At 39.1% G+C, this 14,630-nt stretch overlaps 1 protein-coding gene across 4 annotated transcripts in view; it reads right to left on the bottom strand.

The window, feature by feature from the left end:
• Positions 1-3,377: 3,377 nt before the first annotated feature.
• GIGYF2 (GRB10 interacting GYF protein 2) overlaps positions 3,378-14,630 on the bottom strand; it is a 91,674-nt gene continuing 80,421 nt past the window's right edge. For all 4 annotated transcript variants that reach the window (XM_070946251.1, XM_070946255.1, XM_070946253.1 and 1 more), the window contains 9 exons: positions 12,506-12,664; positions 11,638-11,871; positions 8,231-8,353; positions 7,780-8,001; positions 7,487-7,695; positions 6,358-6,512; positions 5,720-5,880; positions 5,242-5,389; positions 3,378-4,437 (listed from right to left, as the gene is read on the bottom strand). In XM_070946251.1, coding sequence (XP_070802352.1) covers positions 4,370-4,437; positions 5,242-5,389; positions 5,720-5,880; positions 6,358-6,512; positions 7,487-7,695; positions 7,780-8,001; positions 8,231-8,353; positions 11,638-11,871; positions 12,506-12,664 — 1,479 coding nt within the window. In that variant the 3' untranslated portion in view covers positions 3,378-4,369. The remainder of the gene's footprint in view (positions 4,438-5,241; positions 5,390-5,719; positions 5,881-6,357; positions 6,513-7,486; positions 7,696-7,779; positions 8,002-8,230; positions 8,354-11,637; positions 11,872-12,505; positions 12,665-14,630) is intronic.

Below are 14,630 nucleotides of genomic sequence, written 5' to 3'. Positions count from 1 at the left end.
TTTTTAAGCTCAATTTACTGGATTGTTCAAATAACGTAGTTTCATTCTGGTGAGCTTTTATTTTTGATAAAAGTATGAAAAATTATTTTAAGAACCAATACACATCCTTGATCTAATTTCAGTTTCTAGGATTGAGTTTTGAAAAGTATTTTGTTGTAAATTGTTATTCAGAAGCACAATGGTAGTTTTTAAATAAATGTTTCATTTTAATAGGAATTCATTTATTCCTATTAAAGACAAATGATTTTGTTTTATAAGAGTTCCATTTGAGTTTTTATAGGCATTTTCCTTATATTATTAAATATATTACAATTATATTTCTTTCCCTTGCAAATTTTGCATGTCAGCCCCAGTTCAATAGCCAAACTACTACACTGTACTAATAGTCAAATGATAAAATCACTATCTGAATTACCTTCAAATAAATTTAAACTACTTCTTGTTGAATCATAATTCATATCAGTATGCATATAAAAGCTTGGTACTTTTGCAAGGAAAAACTTCACTGTGTTTCTATAGTCAGTCTGAAATCCAAGGCTAAGATCCTCTCTGCCACTTGGGCCACTCAAACTGTTTTGATTCAAATTATTTGCATGTAAAACTGCAGACTTTTCCATTTCATATGTAAAACTACTGTTTCAAGCATTTTGGAAGTGCTTTGGGTTTGAAACACTTCCAAAATCCTCAAAACACTCTGTTTTGAACTCACAAAGTTTCAGTCAAAAATTTTCCACATCTCTAACTGCCATATTTGTTCCCCTGGCAAATACTCACTTTTACTCACACCTGACCATAACTGGAAAAATGTGAAAAGATGATTCTTATTACTTGGCACCACAGAGATAGACAACAGTTAGCCTAGCACAGGCTGCCACTGCTGTATGTTAGTTTGGTGAACTGATATTTAAAGAGGTAATCTATAAATTTATTTGGTATATTGGCACAAACACAACGTGGCTTATAAAATAAAAAAATATAAAGAAATAAACAGTAGCAGCAAAAATCATAGCATATCCTACAATGCCATCATCTGAACATTGGTGATCTGGAGTATTATTCCTTTTTTCAGCAAGGTAATACTTCTGAAATGAATTCCATTAAAACTATTTAAATGCCCCAGCACCATTGAACATTGTAAATTGAAATACTACTTAATAGTTGTATCACACTTGCCAGGATTATTATTCTCGAGGGTTTCAGTTCAAAGCTCAGTTTGTACCTGTTAAGGGAGAAAGCTGCCTGTGTGATGATCACTATAACACCATTATTAATAAAGTAATTAATTGGCATTTGAATAATTGTAACTATCAGTATTAATTCTGCAGAGAATTGACTTTAAACATTAAAATGTGTCCAAACTAAAATTTGAAAAGCTTCTAATAAATCACAGCTTAGGAGTCTTATCCATTATAGTACAGAGTTCAAGTTGCAAACATCCAACCAGAATCTTGAGATCACCAACTACAAATGGTGGCTCAAAGAAAAATATTATTTATTAAATTATTAATATAATTTAGTTCTAATCCTACTTATTTTCATCTTTTAAGTGTTCATCTATATTTTTATAACCTATTTTATGCCTATTTTACTTGCTCAGTATTGAATATTATATTTCTATTTGCTTGTAGGTGCTTCTGACATGAATAAAGAAAATTATTTACTGGACTCCACGGGTTCATATAGTGGAATGTTTTGCATAGATAGTATCAGTCTGTCTAATTTAAGTCTGAGATCTTTGTCAACTGACTGCAAATCAGTCAGGTTCTATTTAGAGATCTCAATCTGTCATCCGTCTTTCCATGAATTACAAGATTATACAAAAGAAAGGCTATTATTATTATTAGCAGCATAGCAGTAGTAGTATTCAAATAAGGCAATTGTTTCCTGAGCTTCAAATTTTACCCATGCCACTTTTTACTAAAATTAATTCAATTTAGAACTGGCTTCTTACATACTCAGAATTGTTTGTATACACGTTCTTGGACTAGCAAACTGATCTAAGATAAGGACTACATCCCTATTTACATAATTTATTTACATCTCACTCTTAAAAAATTGAGACTTATGTGAAGACAGCAATTATAAAACACTTATTTGGAAGTAAGGCTAATAAAATTTAATATGACTTACTTTTGAGATGAGATGCACAGAACTGTTCTATAGGGCTCTATAAAAAATATTCAGTTACACTAATTTAAAGAAAGGGAAGTGGAAATTCTAAAATGTTTATACAAAATTTGAAACACAGTTACTCTGATTTTTTTATTTCCTTAACTCATCCCAAAACAGCTATTGAAATCTAGCACAAAAACTAAGTGTTAAGTGTTAAGTCTACATTTAAGAGTCACATAAAATCACCTCTGTTCCCAAAAGACAGCATCTTTTACAAGTAGATTAGAGAGCCATTTTTTTAGTTTGAAAAAAAAAAAAAAACAACCACCACTGTTGATACAGTACTTGCCGTTTTGATCACACTGGGCTTATTAAAGTCTCTATTCTAGATGTTTACAACTGTAAAAGGAACTACCCAGACTTGGTCTCTTGCATAAACAAAACAAGAGTGTGAATAAGCGAATGTCTTCAAATGGAAAAAAGTGAAGAGTGAATCTTTGTCAAACATTTGCAGCCTTGATGTTTATTTCCACCTCTAAAATTATCAAAAACCAGCAACATTCCTCTAGGATTACAAAATAAAGCAACTTCTGTCCCTCCAGTTCCTGTGTACTTGCTTGTCAATTAAGCAAATGGGTATTTGTAGCACTTCAAGGCTGAGTTTAGCACCACAAAAGATTGCCAAAACTGGCTTTGACAAAAGCAAACAATATGTGCAATAATACAACCAGGTTTTATTTTTTTTTAAACTTCTCGTTTCCCCCCTCCCTCTTATTATGTAGAGTTCAGAGGGAATTTAAAGATCTGTTGTAAACATAACTACCACCTCCCCCTGCTTCATAAGTGTACAAAGTAAAGGAGAGCAGATTTGTGACAGGTTTCTCTGTGCTAGTAGATGCAAAACTATTTACAAGTCTATAACCATCTCTATACAGTTATTGTACAAATTGGCATTTGAAAGGTGAGGAAGGGAGAGGAAAATCAATTGAAATAAAAATTAAAGCAACTTCAGTTGTTTTCTTCAGGTGATGACAAAAAAAATCTTCACACAGCAACTTCACTGCGCAAGTGGGAGATTGGGGTGGGGGACAAGGATGAAGGTACCTAAGTGCACTGAATTCTGGAATATAACTGGGAGAAGATGGATGATATAAATATGGGCACAGTGAAAGTAATGGGAGAGTGTACTATGTAACAAAAACCAGCACACTGCATTTTATTCTTTTTTTTTTTTTTTTTTTTACAAACATAGACACTGCCAATGCTCAAATTCCTTGTGTCATTTATTTTTCTTTGAAGACGACATCTCCTGTTCCTTGGCATAATGCTGCTGCAGAACTTACAAAATCCTGAATCACCATCATATGTAACCAGATGAAAATCTGGCTACATTTCATGCTCCAAAGGTAGTGTCAAATCCTCATACAAAGCCAACTGATGAACATACATATGGTAAAGATCCTATGTGTCTCTGAAACGAGACAAATTCACAGCAGAAGGGTCCAAAATAACTGGCCCAATCACAATGGAGGAAAGAGAATTACAGGAGAAATTCAGCCTGAAGTAAGTGCCTCCTCCCACAACTTGAGTCCCCAATTGTTCAAGAAGGCTGGATGCGCCGAAGCCTGAACTCAAGTAGCGTTGACACCACCACTTAATGACGACAGACTTGAGCTTCCCCAAATGCAATGTGCTGAAGATAGGCTGACAGGGATGTGCAATGCCAGACCAATCCAAGCTGAATGCTGCCCACCACAAAAATTTTCTGCTGTTGGCAGTTTTACAGTTAATTTATGAATGCACCTCCTGAAACTGGAAGGCATGGAAGTCAGTATCTGCATGGCATTTTGGTTCTGAATGACATCTGTTAACCATGAGCTCTCCACCATGATTGCACCGGCTTATTGTTGTGAAAGTAATGACAGAAGGGAAGGAAGCTACCATATGTAGACCTCCAGATGGCTTTCCAAATAGCTTGGGAGAAAAAAAAAATCACTCACAGTGCTTTGAATTCAACCTCTGAATAAATCTTCTTTTCTGCCTACCCAGTACAAAAACCAAAGACCAATATAAATGAAGGTGGCTGTGCAATCCTGGGCAGAAAGCATTTGTTGAAGCAAAAACAGCAGCCTGAGATGATTGATTCTGTGATCCATTTGCAAGGCAAAGATGACAGTAGTGAAGAGAAAGAACTCTGTCCGGCAGTGGAGAATGCATGGTTAACAGACATTGGAAAAGCCAGGTGAGTGGTATTTACTCAGTAGTCATCCAACGTCTCTATTTCTCCCATATTGAGCCGTTCTGATGAAGCATTGACTGAGAAACCTGAAAAAGACAGTCCGAGTTTACAATTTATCAGTTCACAGATGAAATGTTTCATACTTGCCAATTTACATGTAATTAAACAACCATATGAAATTATAGATTGTAGTTAAGAAAAAAACTTTCTAGTATATCAGTTCGGTACTTTTAAAGCCTTGATTCATGTAATAAAAGTATTATTGAAGAATTCTCTTGATAATCACATATTTTATAAAAAAAATACATATCCACTATCTACTGTTTTTTAGGAATCTAACAAATCAACAGAATGGAGCATATGAAGTTTAACTGCACAGATGTGTACATAAAACTTTAGCAGCTGTTTTCTTGCATACATCTGATTGCAGAAGTAATAATCTGTGAAGCAAATTCTGGGGACTAAAAGGGAGTTGACTGATAAATAAAACTGCAATCCCAAGAGGAGAAAAAATAGTTATAAGCAACTCTTCTATCTTAGTTTCTATGTTTTCTGTGGGACTCCATTTATTTAATATACCATATTAAATTTCTGGTTTATTGCAGAAAAATGTGCAAGATATTTATAGCAATGATGTTACATCATGAGAGCCAGTCTGATGGGATGATGGCTTCAGTCTAGAAACTGGGAAATCCTGCCAAAGATACTTGGATAATTTTAGGCCAGTTGCTCTCCCTCAGCTCTAGGGAGAGGGAAGCAGCAAACTACTTCCATAAAGTTTTGCCAAGAAAACTGCAGGGATTAGTCCAGGCAGCTGTCAGAAGTTAAGGCTGACTTGAAGGCACACCAATGTTACAAATTAATTATAATTTGAAGGTTCTAAAACTCACCTAACAAGCTTGGATCTGCACGAACCATTTTTTGTTTCTTCTTCTTTTTGCCACTCTGCACCGCTTCAAAACTGGACTGCTGATTGTTGCTCTGATTAGTTTGAAAGACTGTATGCAAAGAACTATGGTTCATCCCCCATACAGAATCCTGGAAATAAAGGACATATTTTAAGGTAAAATTAAAATACTTGCCTAAGAAGCATTCCCCCTATTGTAGGAACGTATCAGAAGATATTTTCATATGCTATCAGTTACCTGATAGACATTTTCCAGATGACCATAGTTTATTCCATTTACTTTTTATCTATATACAGTTTTAAGAAAAGCTTCAAGATGAATAGTTTCTATATTAATACATCCATGCTCAAACATGCTCTCCTTGTTAGGAACAATTCCACATCCATCTGATGCATTTTTCTCTGCCTGAGTAATATCTATTTCTGACTTGGAAATATTCCCCCAAAACAGAAATATGAACCTGCTGCTGCCGTTGTTGGTTGGCTTTTTGTTTGGCACGGCGCTCAAGAAACTGCTTGGCAAATTCCTTGGCTTCAGGGGTGTCCCCAAGATAAGCTCTGATGTAATCATGAACCTCATAAGGAGATTCCACTTCTTTCAGGAAAGAAACAAATGTGGGAACTAGAACAAGAAGAAAGATTCAATTGTGAGAACTCTGTAAAGAATGTTCAGTAATGCAATGGACAAGAGCTTTCCAGTATCAACTATTTGATAAACGTCTTTAAAAACTTTATGTAAAACAAAATTATTTCTGCTTGAATAAAAAAACAAAAAAATGTTTCCTTCATGTCACTGAATTACTTACTAATGAAAACAACAGGCTACTCTTACTTCATTTAATTTTTCAGCAATGCAGAAAGTCCTGTGCTAAAATCTACGATTCAAAAGTATAAGTGGTATTATGCAGCACAATTTATATATCCACTCCTCAAGAATATTGAGCAATGAGTATTGGATCTTCTATAATTTTCTCATATTTATTTAAACTACAAAACAGTATTATGGATTTAGAATGCAATTATGATACAACTTCTTGTAATATGTGGTAGCATGCATGATATATATTGTAAGATGCTTGTACCTTTTACTACTGCTTACCATCCAAGTTGTTAGCTGTGTTGAGTGCATGAAGCATTTGTTCACACCACTGAGTGAATCCATCCTGAGGTTTATTAACTCCCTGAAATAATTTCAATAACTTTTCCTCTTCTTCTACCTTCTTATTATGCCTGCTTGTAACACCTATAGATTTACTGGGACAAAGAAAAACACTATCACAGCAGAGTATGAGGAAGAGATGTAGATTGCCAGGAACAGTATAGGAAGAAACCAGAAAACTCCAGCAATCTATCGATTATATTAAAAAATCATATGGGTGTACAATAAGGTATAATCTTAATAGATGCAGCCAGCTGGACTTACTATCTATCCATTTGCTCCTACTTATACTTATTTGGCTCCATACTGGGCTGGACTATCCTTCCCCACCTGTTCAATGATTACCTTCCATCTTTCTATCTGAAAAACATGTGTCACAGGGAGGCAGTCACGGCAGAGGTCTTGCCCTGTGTGCATCATCCTGGATATTACTGGACCTAACATATATGCTAGAGTAGGTTGTAAGCCACCCAAAGTTCAGTATTAAGATGGGTGGCTATACAAATGTTTTAGGCGGGCGGGCGGGCAGGCAGGCAGGCAGTGCCTTGCTAGAAACCTGGAAAATGTGAATTCTAGTCCTATTTTAGTCATGAAGGCCATGAGGAAGGCTTTGGATCAGTACTCTCTCTTAGCCCAACTCACTTGACAGGGTTGGTTGTTGGGGGGAAAATAGGATGAGGAAGGAGTATAAGAGATGTTCTCTGCCTTGAGTTATTTATAAACATAATACAATTATGTATTATGCCTTGAGTTATTTATAAACATAATACAGGTAGGATAAATAAATCTTTTTTTAAAAGCCAGATTTACCTTTTGGAAATGCATAAATCACTCCAGGTTCTTCTTAAGACAAAGCTGTATAGCCCACTGCATGTAATGGCCTTTTACCCTGCCTAATACTTTTCTCAGTTATTTATACCAGCTAACCTAACATATGATGAAATAAGCAATCCTGGTTGTGCTGTGGTTTGATAGAAAACTTTCATCCACTGAACCATTTATAAGAAATGCTGCAAGCTTTGGCATTGTCTAACAGAAGAAAGAAAAATTCAACCATATACATTCTTACCTGATGCTAGCATTGTTCTTGTTTTTATTAGTTGCATTACGAGGGCCCACTTCTTTGATTGCATCATCCCAGAATCCCATGTTTGAATTTTTTGTATCAGCATTACTCCAAATACTACTGACAAGATCTGATGCCCACTGGCTGCTAGGATTTGTGCTTAGAGAGCCCCATACTGAATTGCCAATGCTGGTATGCCGATTTGAATGTTGCTGGGGAACAAAAAGGATGAAGTATTTAAATCTGTCTTGACTTAAATGAGAAATTATAAACATTAAAAAGTAGGAGCTACTCACTGTAGTGCTGCGGGCTCTGCTCTGCTGCTGTTGCTGTTGCTGCTGCTGCTGCTGCTGGTGTTGCTGCTTCTGCATCTGCCTTGCCTCTTCCTGCTGTATCTCCAAGAGAGATTTTGTAGTCCCGGCAGACTTGGCAACATTTCCCCAACCAGACAGCTTCTGTTGTTGCTGCTGCTGCTGCTGCTGGAGAGCTTTCATTAGTTCACGCTGTTGACGCCTTTGCTAGAAGATAGTAAGTGCAAAACTTGATTGCAAAACATCACAGGAGTGCCCTCTAGTAGCCACCACTCATATTAGCAAGCAACAGTGGATTTTTCAGAAGCAGAAAAGAATGGGTAGAATCATGTAAAGTCTTTCACAATGCACATCCCAGGCTTAAGGAAACAAATTCCAAAATTCTGTCTCAGCAGTTACCCAAAACTATTTATTGTTTGGAAACTATAACATTTACCTCTTCTCGAACTTGTTTCTCTCTCTCTTCTTCAAGCTTTTGGATTTCTGCTAATGATAATGTTGCCTGTGACTGACAAGCTCTTGAACTGGATTGCTGACCCCATGTTGAAGAAGAAGGGAGCTAGGAACAAATGTACACAGAAAATACCAGTTAGATTCTCCTAACGGAAACAAGAAATACATCAAAAATGAGATAAAGAATAAAGAAACGGTAACAACAAGACTACAGGTATTAACTTAATCACAATTTGCTTATTGCTCTCTTACACTGTACAATTGCAATCTTTTTCTGTATAACAGCCAAGCTTGTAGCTCAATATAAATTTCATATTTCCAACAAAGAGAAATAGTTTCTACAGCAGTAAGGTTCAGACTAACTGTGAAAAATAATTGGATTTTACTGAGCTTAAATATCCCATGTAAAAGAAGGGAAACAGCTAAAACAGTTGAAAAACCAGTAATTCAGAAGGAAAAGCCAAAAAAGATGTATTAACAAAAGTAAGACCATAGAAGTATTCATGAGACAGAGTCTTTGGGCAAACTTTTTATCTAGAATGATTACGGTAAAAGTGAAGTGGTTTGCCATACAGGGCAGCCTTGAAAAACAGAAAAAAAAAGAAGAAGCAGTATAGTATAATGCATAAAAATACAGCATTGCTTATTATAACTTGCACCCAGTTGTTGAGTGACCATTCAGTTACAGTGGCGCTTAACGAAGGGATTTATGACTGGTCCCCAAGGTTAAAGCTGTTGCAATGCCTCACCATCACATGATCAAAATTAAGGCAATTAGCAACCTGCACACACTTAACAACCACAGGGGTGCTTTAACTCCCCCGACTCACCTACCTACACCTGATATTTATATCCTTTTGACCCTCTGTACTCTGTGGTCCCTGCCCTGACCCTTCACAAGGCATCTGCTGGCTGCACGAGATCTCTTCCCCAGGTTGTGCACAGTGGTTTCCTCATGAGACCTGGGGTAGATCAACTCACATGGTCAGCAGCTGCTTTGGGAAGGGGCAGGATGGATGCATCTCGTCAGCTGCAGGACCAGACATCGAAGGTCAGTTGGGATGGCAGGGGCCTTGAGAGTACAGGGCGGCAAAGACAACTACGGTTGGAAATGGGACACTTCCTGGGATGTTGAGGCTTTGGGTATATTGTTGTTAGAGCTTCCTGGGGTGAGACAGTTTTGCACTACACTGCTGAGCAGGGGCTGCTGAGGCTTCCAGATGCAAGACAGGGTGCAGAGCAGCCAAAAGGGCAGAGATGGTGGGAGGGAATAAGCAGTTGGGGAGAAAGGGAAACAACAGAAAAATCAAGGCTTGCAGCTGGGAGGGTTTGGATTGGGGTGGGTTCCTCACCTAACAACCACTGGAATTTGTTTAATAGCAGCAATGGGGAGTGCCAGGATTGCTGTTGCTAAGCGATGTAGTCAGATGACATGACATGTTATGATCGCATTGCTTAGCAATGGAAATTCTAGATCCAACTGTAATCGTAAGTCACGGAATACCTGTATTTGTTTTGCTAGAGTTGTAGATTTCACCACCGATCAAGGGTAGTATAGATTCAGAAAAGAATTACAATCTGTCTTTAAAATAATCACATTCTGTAAATTATATAAGCTTGCATGTTTTGTGTTAACTATTTAGTTTCAGCTTCGTGTAGAAAAAAATATATGATGGTATTAAAACCCAGTGTTGTGACCACTAGAAATATTGCACAAGTAGTCTTTGCTTAATGACCCAAATAGGGGCCAGAATTTCCATCACTGGTTATTAGGTGAAACATGTGACCACAGTGCTTAGCAATAGCCACTCCAGTTGTTCCTGGTTCTGGTCATTAGACAAAGACCATGCTGTTGTTAGACACGGAACTCACATTTCTCTTAGCCTGCACAAATGACCAGTTCTGGCCTGCTTCCTTCTCCTCATCCAGGCCTGGTGAGCTCCCTTCAGCAGATGAGGTTCTGCTGTCCTGCCACGCTTGCCTCTCATTCAGTTCCCCCCCATCTGCCTATCTCCCCTGCATTTCTAATATTTTAGCTGCCCTCACTCCACCTCCCTCCCGCAGCTGACCTTCTGTGTCTTCTTCCTCCTGATGCTACTGCAGGAGGCTTTGCTAAGGACCAGCAGTTGCCTCAGCTGACAGTATCTTGTGAACAACAGGCGGGGGAAGATGGCAAAGGTCAGCTGGGATGGTGGTTGAATGCAGGGTGTGATGCATGGCAAAGGGCCAAGAGCTGGATAAGCTGGATGCGCTCTGTCAGTAGTAGGAGGAAGGCGGCGGCAAAGGTTAGTTGGAGTAGCAAAGGGCAGGGCAGCAGGAATGACAGAGAAGGGGAGCTAAACAGGTCGTGGGAGCTGAAGTACATGCTATGGTTGTAAATGCAGGCGATTTACAACCATATTTAGTGACTAAGGTCACTAAAGGAATGATCATTGAACCAGGACTACCTGTTTCCTCTCATAGTTCTAGATTTAGAACTAACTCATGCTACTTGACAAAATGTAAACGTTTTTGTTTAGGGCAGGAGTGTCAAACTCCATTTCATCAAGGGCCACATCAGGGTTGTGTTTGACCTTTGGGGGCCAGGTGGGCGTGGCCAGGGTGGGCGTGGCCAGCTCGACATCACTAATGTCGGCTGGCCTGAGGGAATTCACTGTCTCCAGCGGAGGAAGGAGAGACCAGGAAGAGTGCCAAACTCTTGTCCTCCAGAGGAGCTACCCTGTCCCTCTCAGGTTATGCAGAGGACTCTGGATGACGGCGCAGGCTGTCCAGAACCCTAGGCAACAGAGGGCAAGCCCCCATCCTGGCCCTCAAGCTCCAAGGGCCCTGTGACCCCATAGTCCTGAGCTTCGTTTTTGGCTGTGACGGTCTCCTGCAGCGGTCTGCCAGTGAAAATGGAGCTTGGGAAGGTGGCATGTGGTCCTCCTGAGCTCCATTTTCACTAGTAGACCACTGCAGGAGGCCATTGTGTGGTCTTCCTGAGTTCCATTTTTGCTGGCAGAGGCATCGCAGTCCGGTCCTTTGATGTTTCCAGGGCAGCCCCGCAGGCCAGATCTAAGCACCCCACAAGCCGGATCTGGCCCCCAGGCCTTAAGTTTGACACCCCTGGTTTAAGGAGTAAAGAAATAATACTCTGAGCTTCCTTTGGAGCTCCAAAGAGGGCTTATTCTCTGTCTACCCAAAACACAGAACAGCAAACAGGCTGCTCATTGAAATAAGAGATATACTTACTCTGTTCTAAAGTTAAAAACAGCAACAATTGTACAGATTTTGCAGAATTAACAGGATGAATCTCTAGTCTCGTTATGAGCATAATTCATATTCATTTGATAACAATAGCCATTATTCATTTGAAAACAATACAAAAGTTACACTGAGAAGCATTGATACCTTCATCTGCGCGAGTTGCTGCTGCTGCTGTTGCTGTTGCAATCGACGCAAAGCTTCCTGCTGCTGCTGCCTCAGCCTCATAATTTCCTTCTGGCGTTGGAGTTCCAGCTCTTTCCGCTTCCGTTCTTCCTCTTCTTGCTGCTGCTGAGCTGCTTCTTCTTCCATGCGCAATCGGTTTTCTTCCACCTGACGCTTGGCCTCCTCTTCACGTGCCCATTTGGCAGCCTCCTCTTCCTTTCCAGTTCAGAAAAAAAGCAAATCCTCTAAAGTTCTAGATTAAAATGTTTACTTTCAAAGCAATTCTACAGACACGTACGTATTCTCTGCTTTAATTAATGCAACTTGCTCCAAAACATAACTATTGGGTAGAATAGAACTAATTTCAAATAATTCAACTAAACAGTCCTCAAAAATGCATTACACCCTAGTGTATTTATATATTAGTTATATAACTCATCTATCTACTCCCATGTGGGTGACTTGAATGCAAAAACAGACACAACTTCTGAAAAAAACAGATCAACAAAAAGTAAACATGATAGTACATGTAACAGGTAGGAAAGAAACACACTCGAACTAAACAAACTGCACACCAAAGAGGAACACCCTGATATCCTAGTGTTGGGAAAACAGGTTTTCAAGGTCCATTTAAAAGCTTGTCTAGCTGAGGTAGTATTTTCATTTATCAATTCTGAATTGTTAAAAATCTTGTGTTTAATTAATAATAATCTCTTTTCTGTTTCATCTATAATGACATATTAAAAATATAATAATAACTGGGGAGGAAATATGCAATATCTATTGCCATAAAGGCAGCAGAGATTATCAGGTCTACTCATTCTGAACAGATCAGCATCTTTCTTTTCACCTGTTTGCGAAGCAACTCTTCTCGCTGCCGTCTTTCCTCTTCCTCTCTTCTCCTTTCTTCCAACCTTCTAAGTGCTTCTTCCTGTTGTTGCCGTTCCTCTTCCTCTCGCTGCCTCCTTAGTGCAATTTCTTGTTCCCGTTGTCGCCTGAGAGCTTCCTCCTTTCACAAAAAGAAAAGTTAGACTGCACCATTAGTACCTAGTAAGACTGTATAGCCATGTCTCTTTATTTGTAACATAATCATAAGATTAAAAGTATAAGACCATGATGGCGAAGGTGGCCCGCAGAGCCCTCTCTGCGGACACTCGCGCCGTCATCAGCTGCTCTTCCGGTTTCATGTGCATTCCAGTTTGGGCACTCAGTGCCGAAAAAGTTCGCCATCATTGGTATAAAACATCCCCCTAATCTAGTTGCTCATAGTCAAATCTTGCGCACGGTCACTCATGCCCTTGTCACCTCCTGTCTGGACTACTGTAATGCTCTCTACATGGGGCTCCCCTTGAAGAGCACTCGGAGGCTCCAACTGGTCCAGAATGCGGCCGCGCGGGTGGTTATGGGCGCACCTCGTTACACCCATGTAACACCTCTCCTGCGTGAGCTGCACTGGCTCCCAGTGGTCTTCTGAGTGCAATTCAAGGTGTTGGTCACCACCTTTAAAGCGCTCCATGGCATAGGAACAGGATATCTACAGGACCGCCTTCTGCCTCCCACTGACCAGTTCACTCCCACAGAGAAGGACTCCTCAGGGTGCCATCGGCCAAGTTATGTCGGCTGGCGACACCCAGGAGGAGAGCCTTCTCTGTCGGAGCTCCTGCCCTTTGGAATGAATTGTCCCCGGATATTCGTAACATCTCTGACCTCCGGGTCTTTCGCTGTGCCCTCAAGACCCTACTGTTCCAACAGGTGGGGCTGTCTAACTGAATGATTTTAAATTGGGTTTTAATTTTGGGTTTTAAAATTCGTCCAAAACTATTTAATGATTTTAATTAATTTTAAATATGATATTGTATATTTATGTTTTAATTCTGTCTGTACACCGCCCCGAGTCCTTCGGGAGAAGGGCGGTATATAAATATTATTATTATTATTATTATTATTATTATTATTATTATTATTATTATTATTATTATTGTTGTTGTTGTTGTTGTTGTTGTTGTTGTTGTTGTTGTTGTTGTTGTTGTTAAATCTGAAGTGAAAAATCTTGACTACTAAAAAGCTGGTAGCATCCTGGAAATCTGTGTTGTTATACATCTTTTATTAATTGGATAAAGATTGGTCTTGGACTGATGCAGTACAGCTAGTATGTTATTCTCAGCACTGATGCTGATTAAAGCTTTCCTTCCAGGGCTAATAGCAACTTGGAATAACTATAGCACCTGAGGAAGAAAATTATCCTTCTCCTTTTGTGTCAGTTCTGTCCTATTGCCAGTGAAAAATAAAACAATTTAAATTTAATAACAAGGAACCACCCAGAATGCTTCCTCCAGCAAAAAGCTACTAGTATATAAAAATAAAAACAAACCCTACTCCCTTCTAGCACTGATAATGTTACCTAGTTTGATAATGAAATGTCTGGAAGAACACCACCAAGCTCAAAGAGTGCCAAGGACCCCACAAATTTATATAGCTTCATTTCTTTTTTAGCCCCTAAAGATTATTTGTGCATTCTTTATTTAAAGTTTACAAGCAATATGAGGAGCTGAATATTGTAAAATTACTATTCAAAAAATATTTTTTCTTATAAATTTGTATACACAATACATAACTGTGGCACTATCTGCCTACCCTGATGCCTCACTCCCTAGAGTGTGGCAGATTCTGCTGGTTGTTTTCTTGCTGCACAAAATGTTTCAACAAGAAAGCTCCTTGGCTCATTCAAAATGAAGCACTATGGATGGAGGAACTGATGAGTAGAAGTACAGTGGGTTTTCTTTGACCATTGCTGTTCATGTCATTCAAGCATTTTTTTAAAAAAATTAATCCTGCGTGAGCTGCATTGGCTCCCAGTGGTCTTCCGGGTGCGCTTTAAGGTGTTGATTCTCATCTTTAAAGTGCTCCATGGCTTAGGGTCAGGATATTTGTGAGACCGCCTGCTGCTACCGATAACCTCCCACCGGCCAATACGC

This window comes from Pituophis catenifer, unplaced genomic scaffold (assembly GCF_029215685.1).
Source record: "Pituophis catenifer annectens isolate HBS135680 unplaced genomic scaffold, rPitCat1.0.hap2 SCAF_6, whole genome shotgun sequence".
Lineage (NCBI taxonomy): Eukaryota > Metazoa > Chordata > Lepidosauria > Squamata > Colubridae > Pituophis > Pituophis catenifer.
The sequence above is the reverse complement of the archived record's forward strand: the minus strand, read 5'-3'. Positions and strand labels throughout refer to the sequence as shown.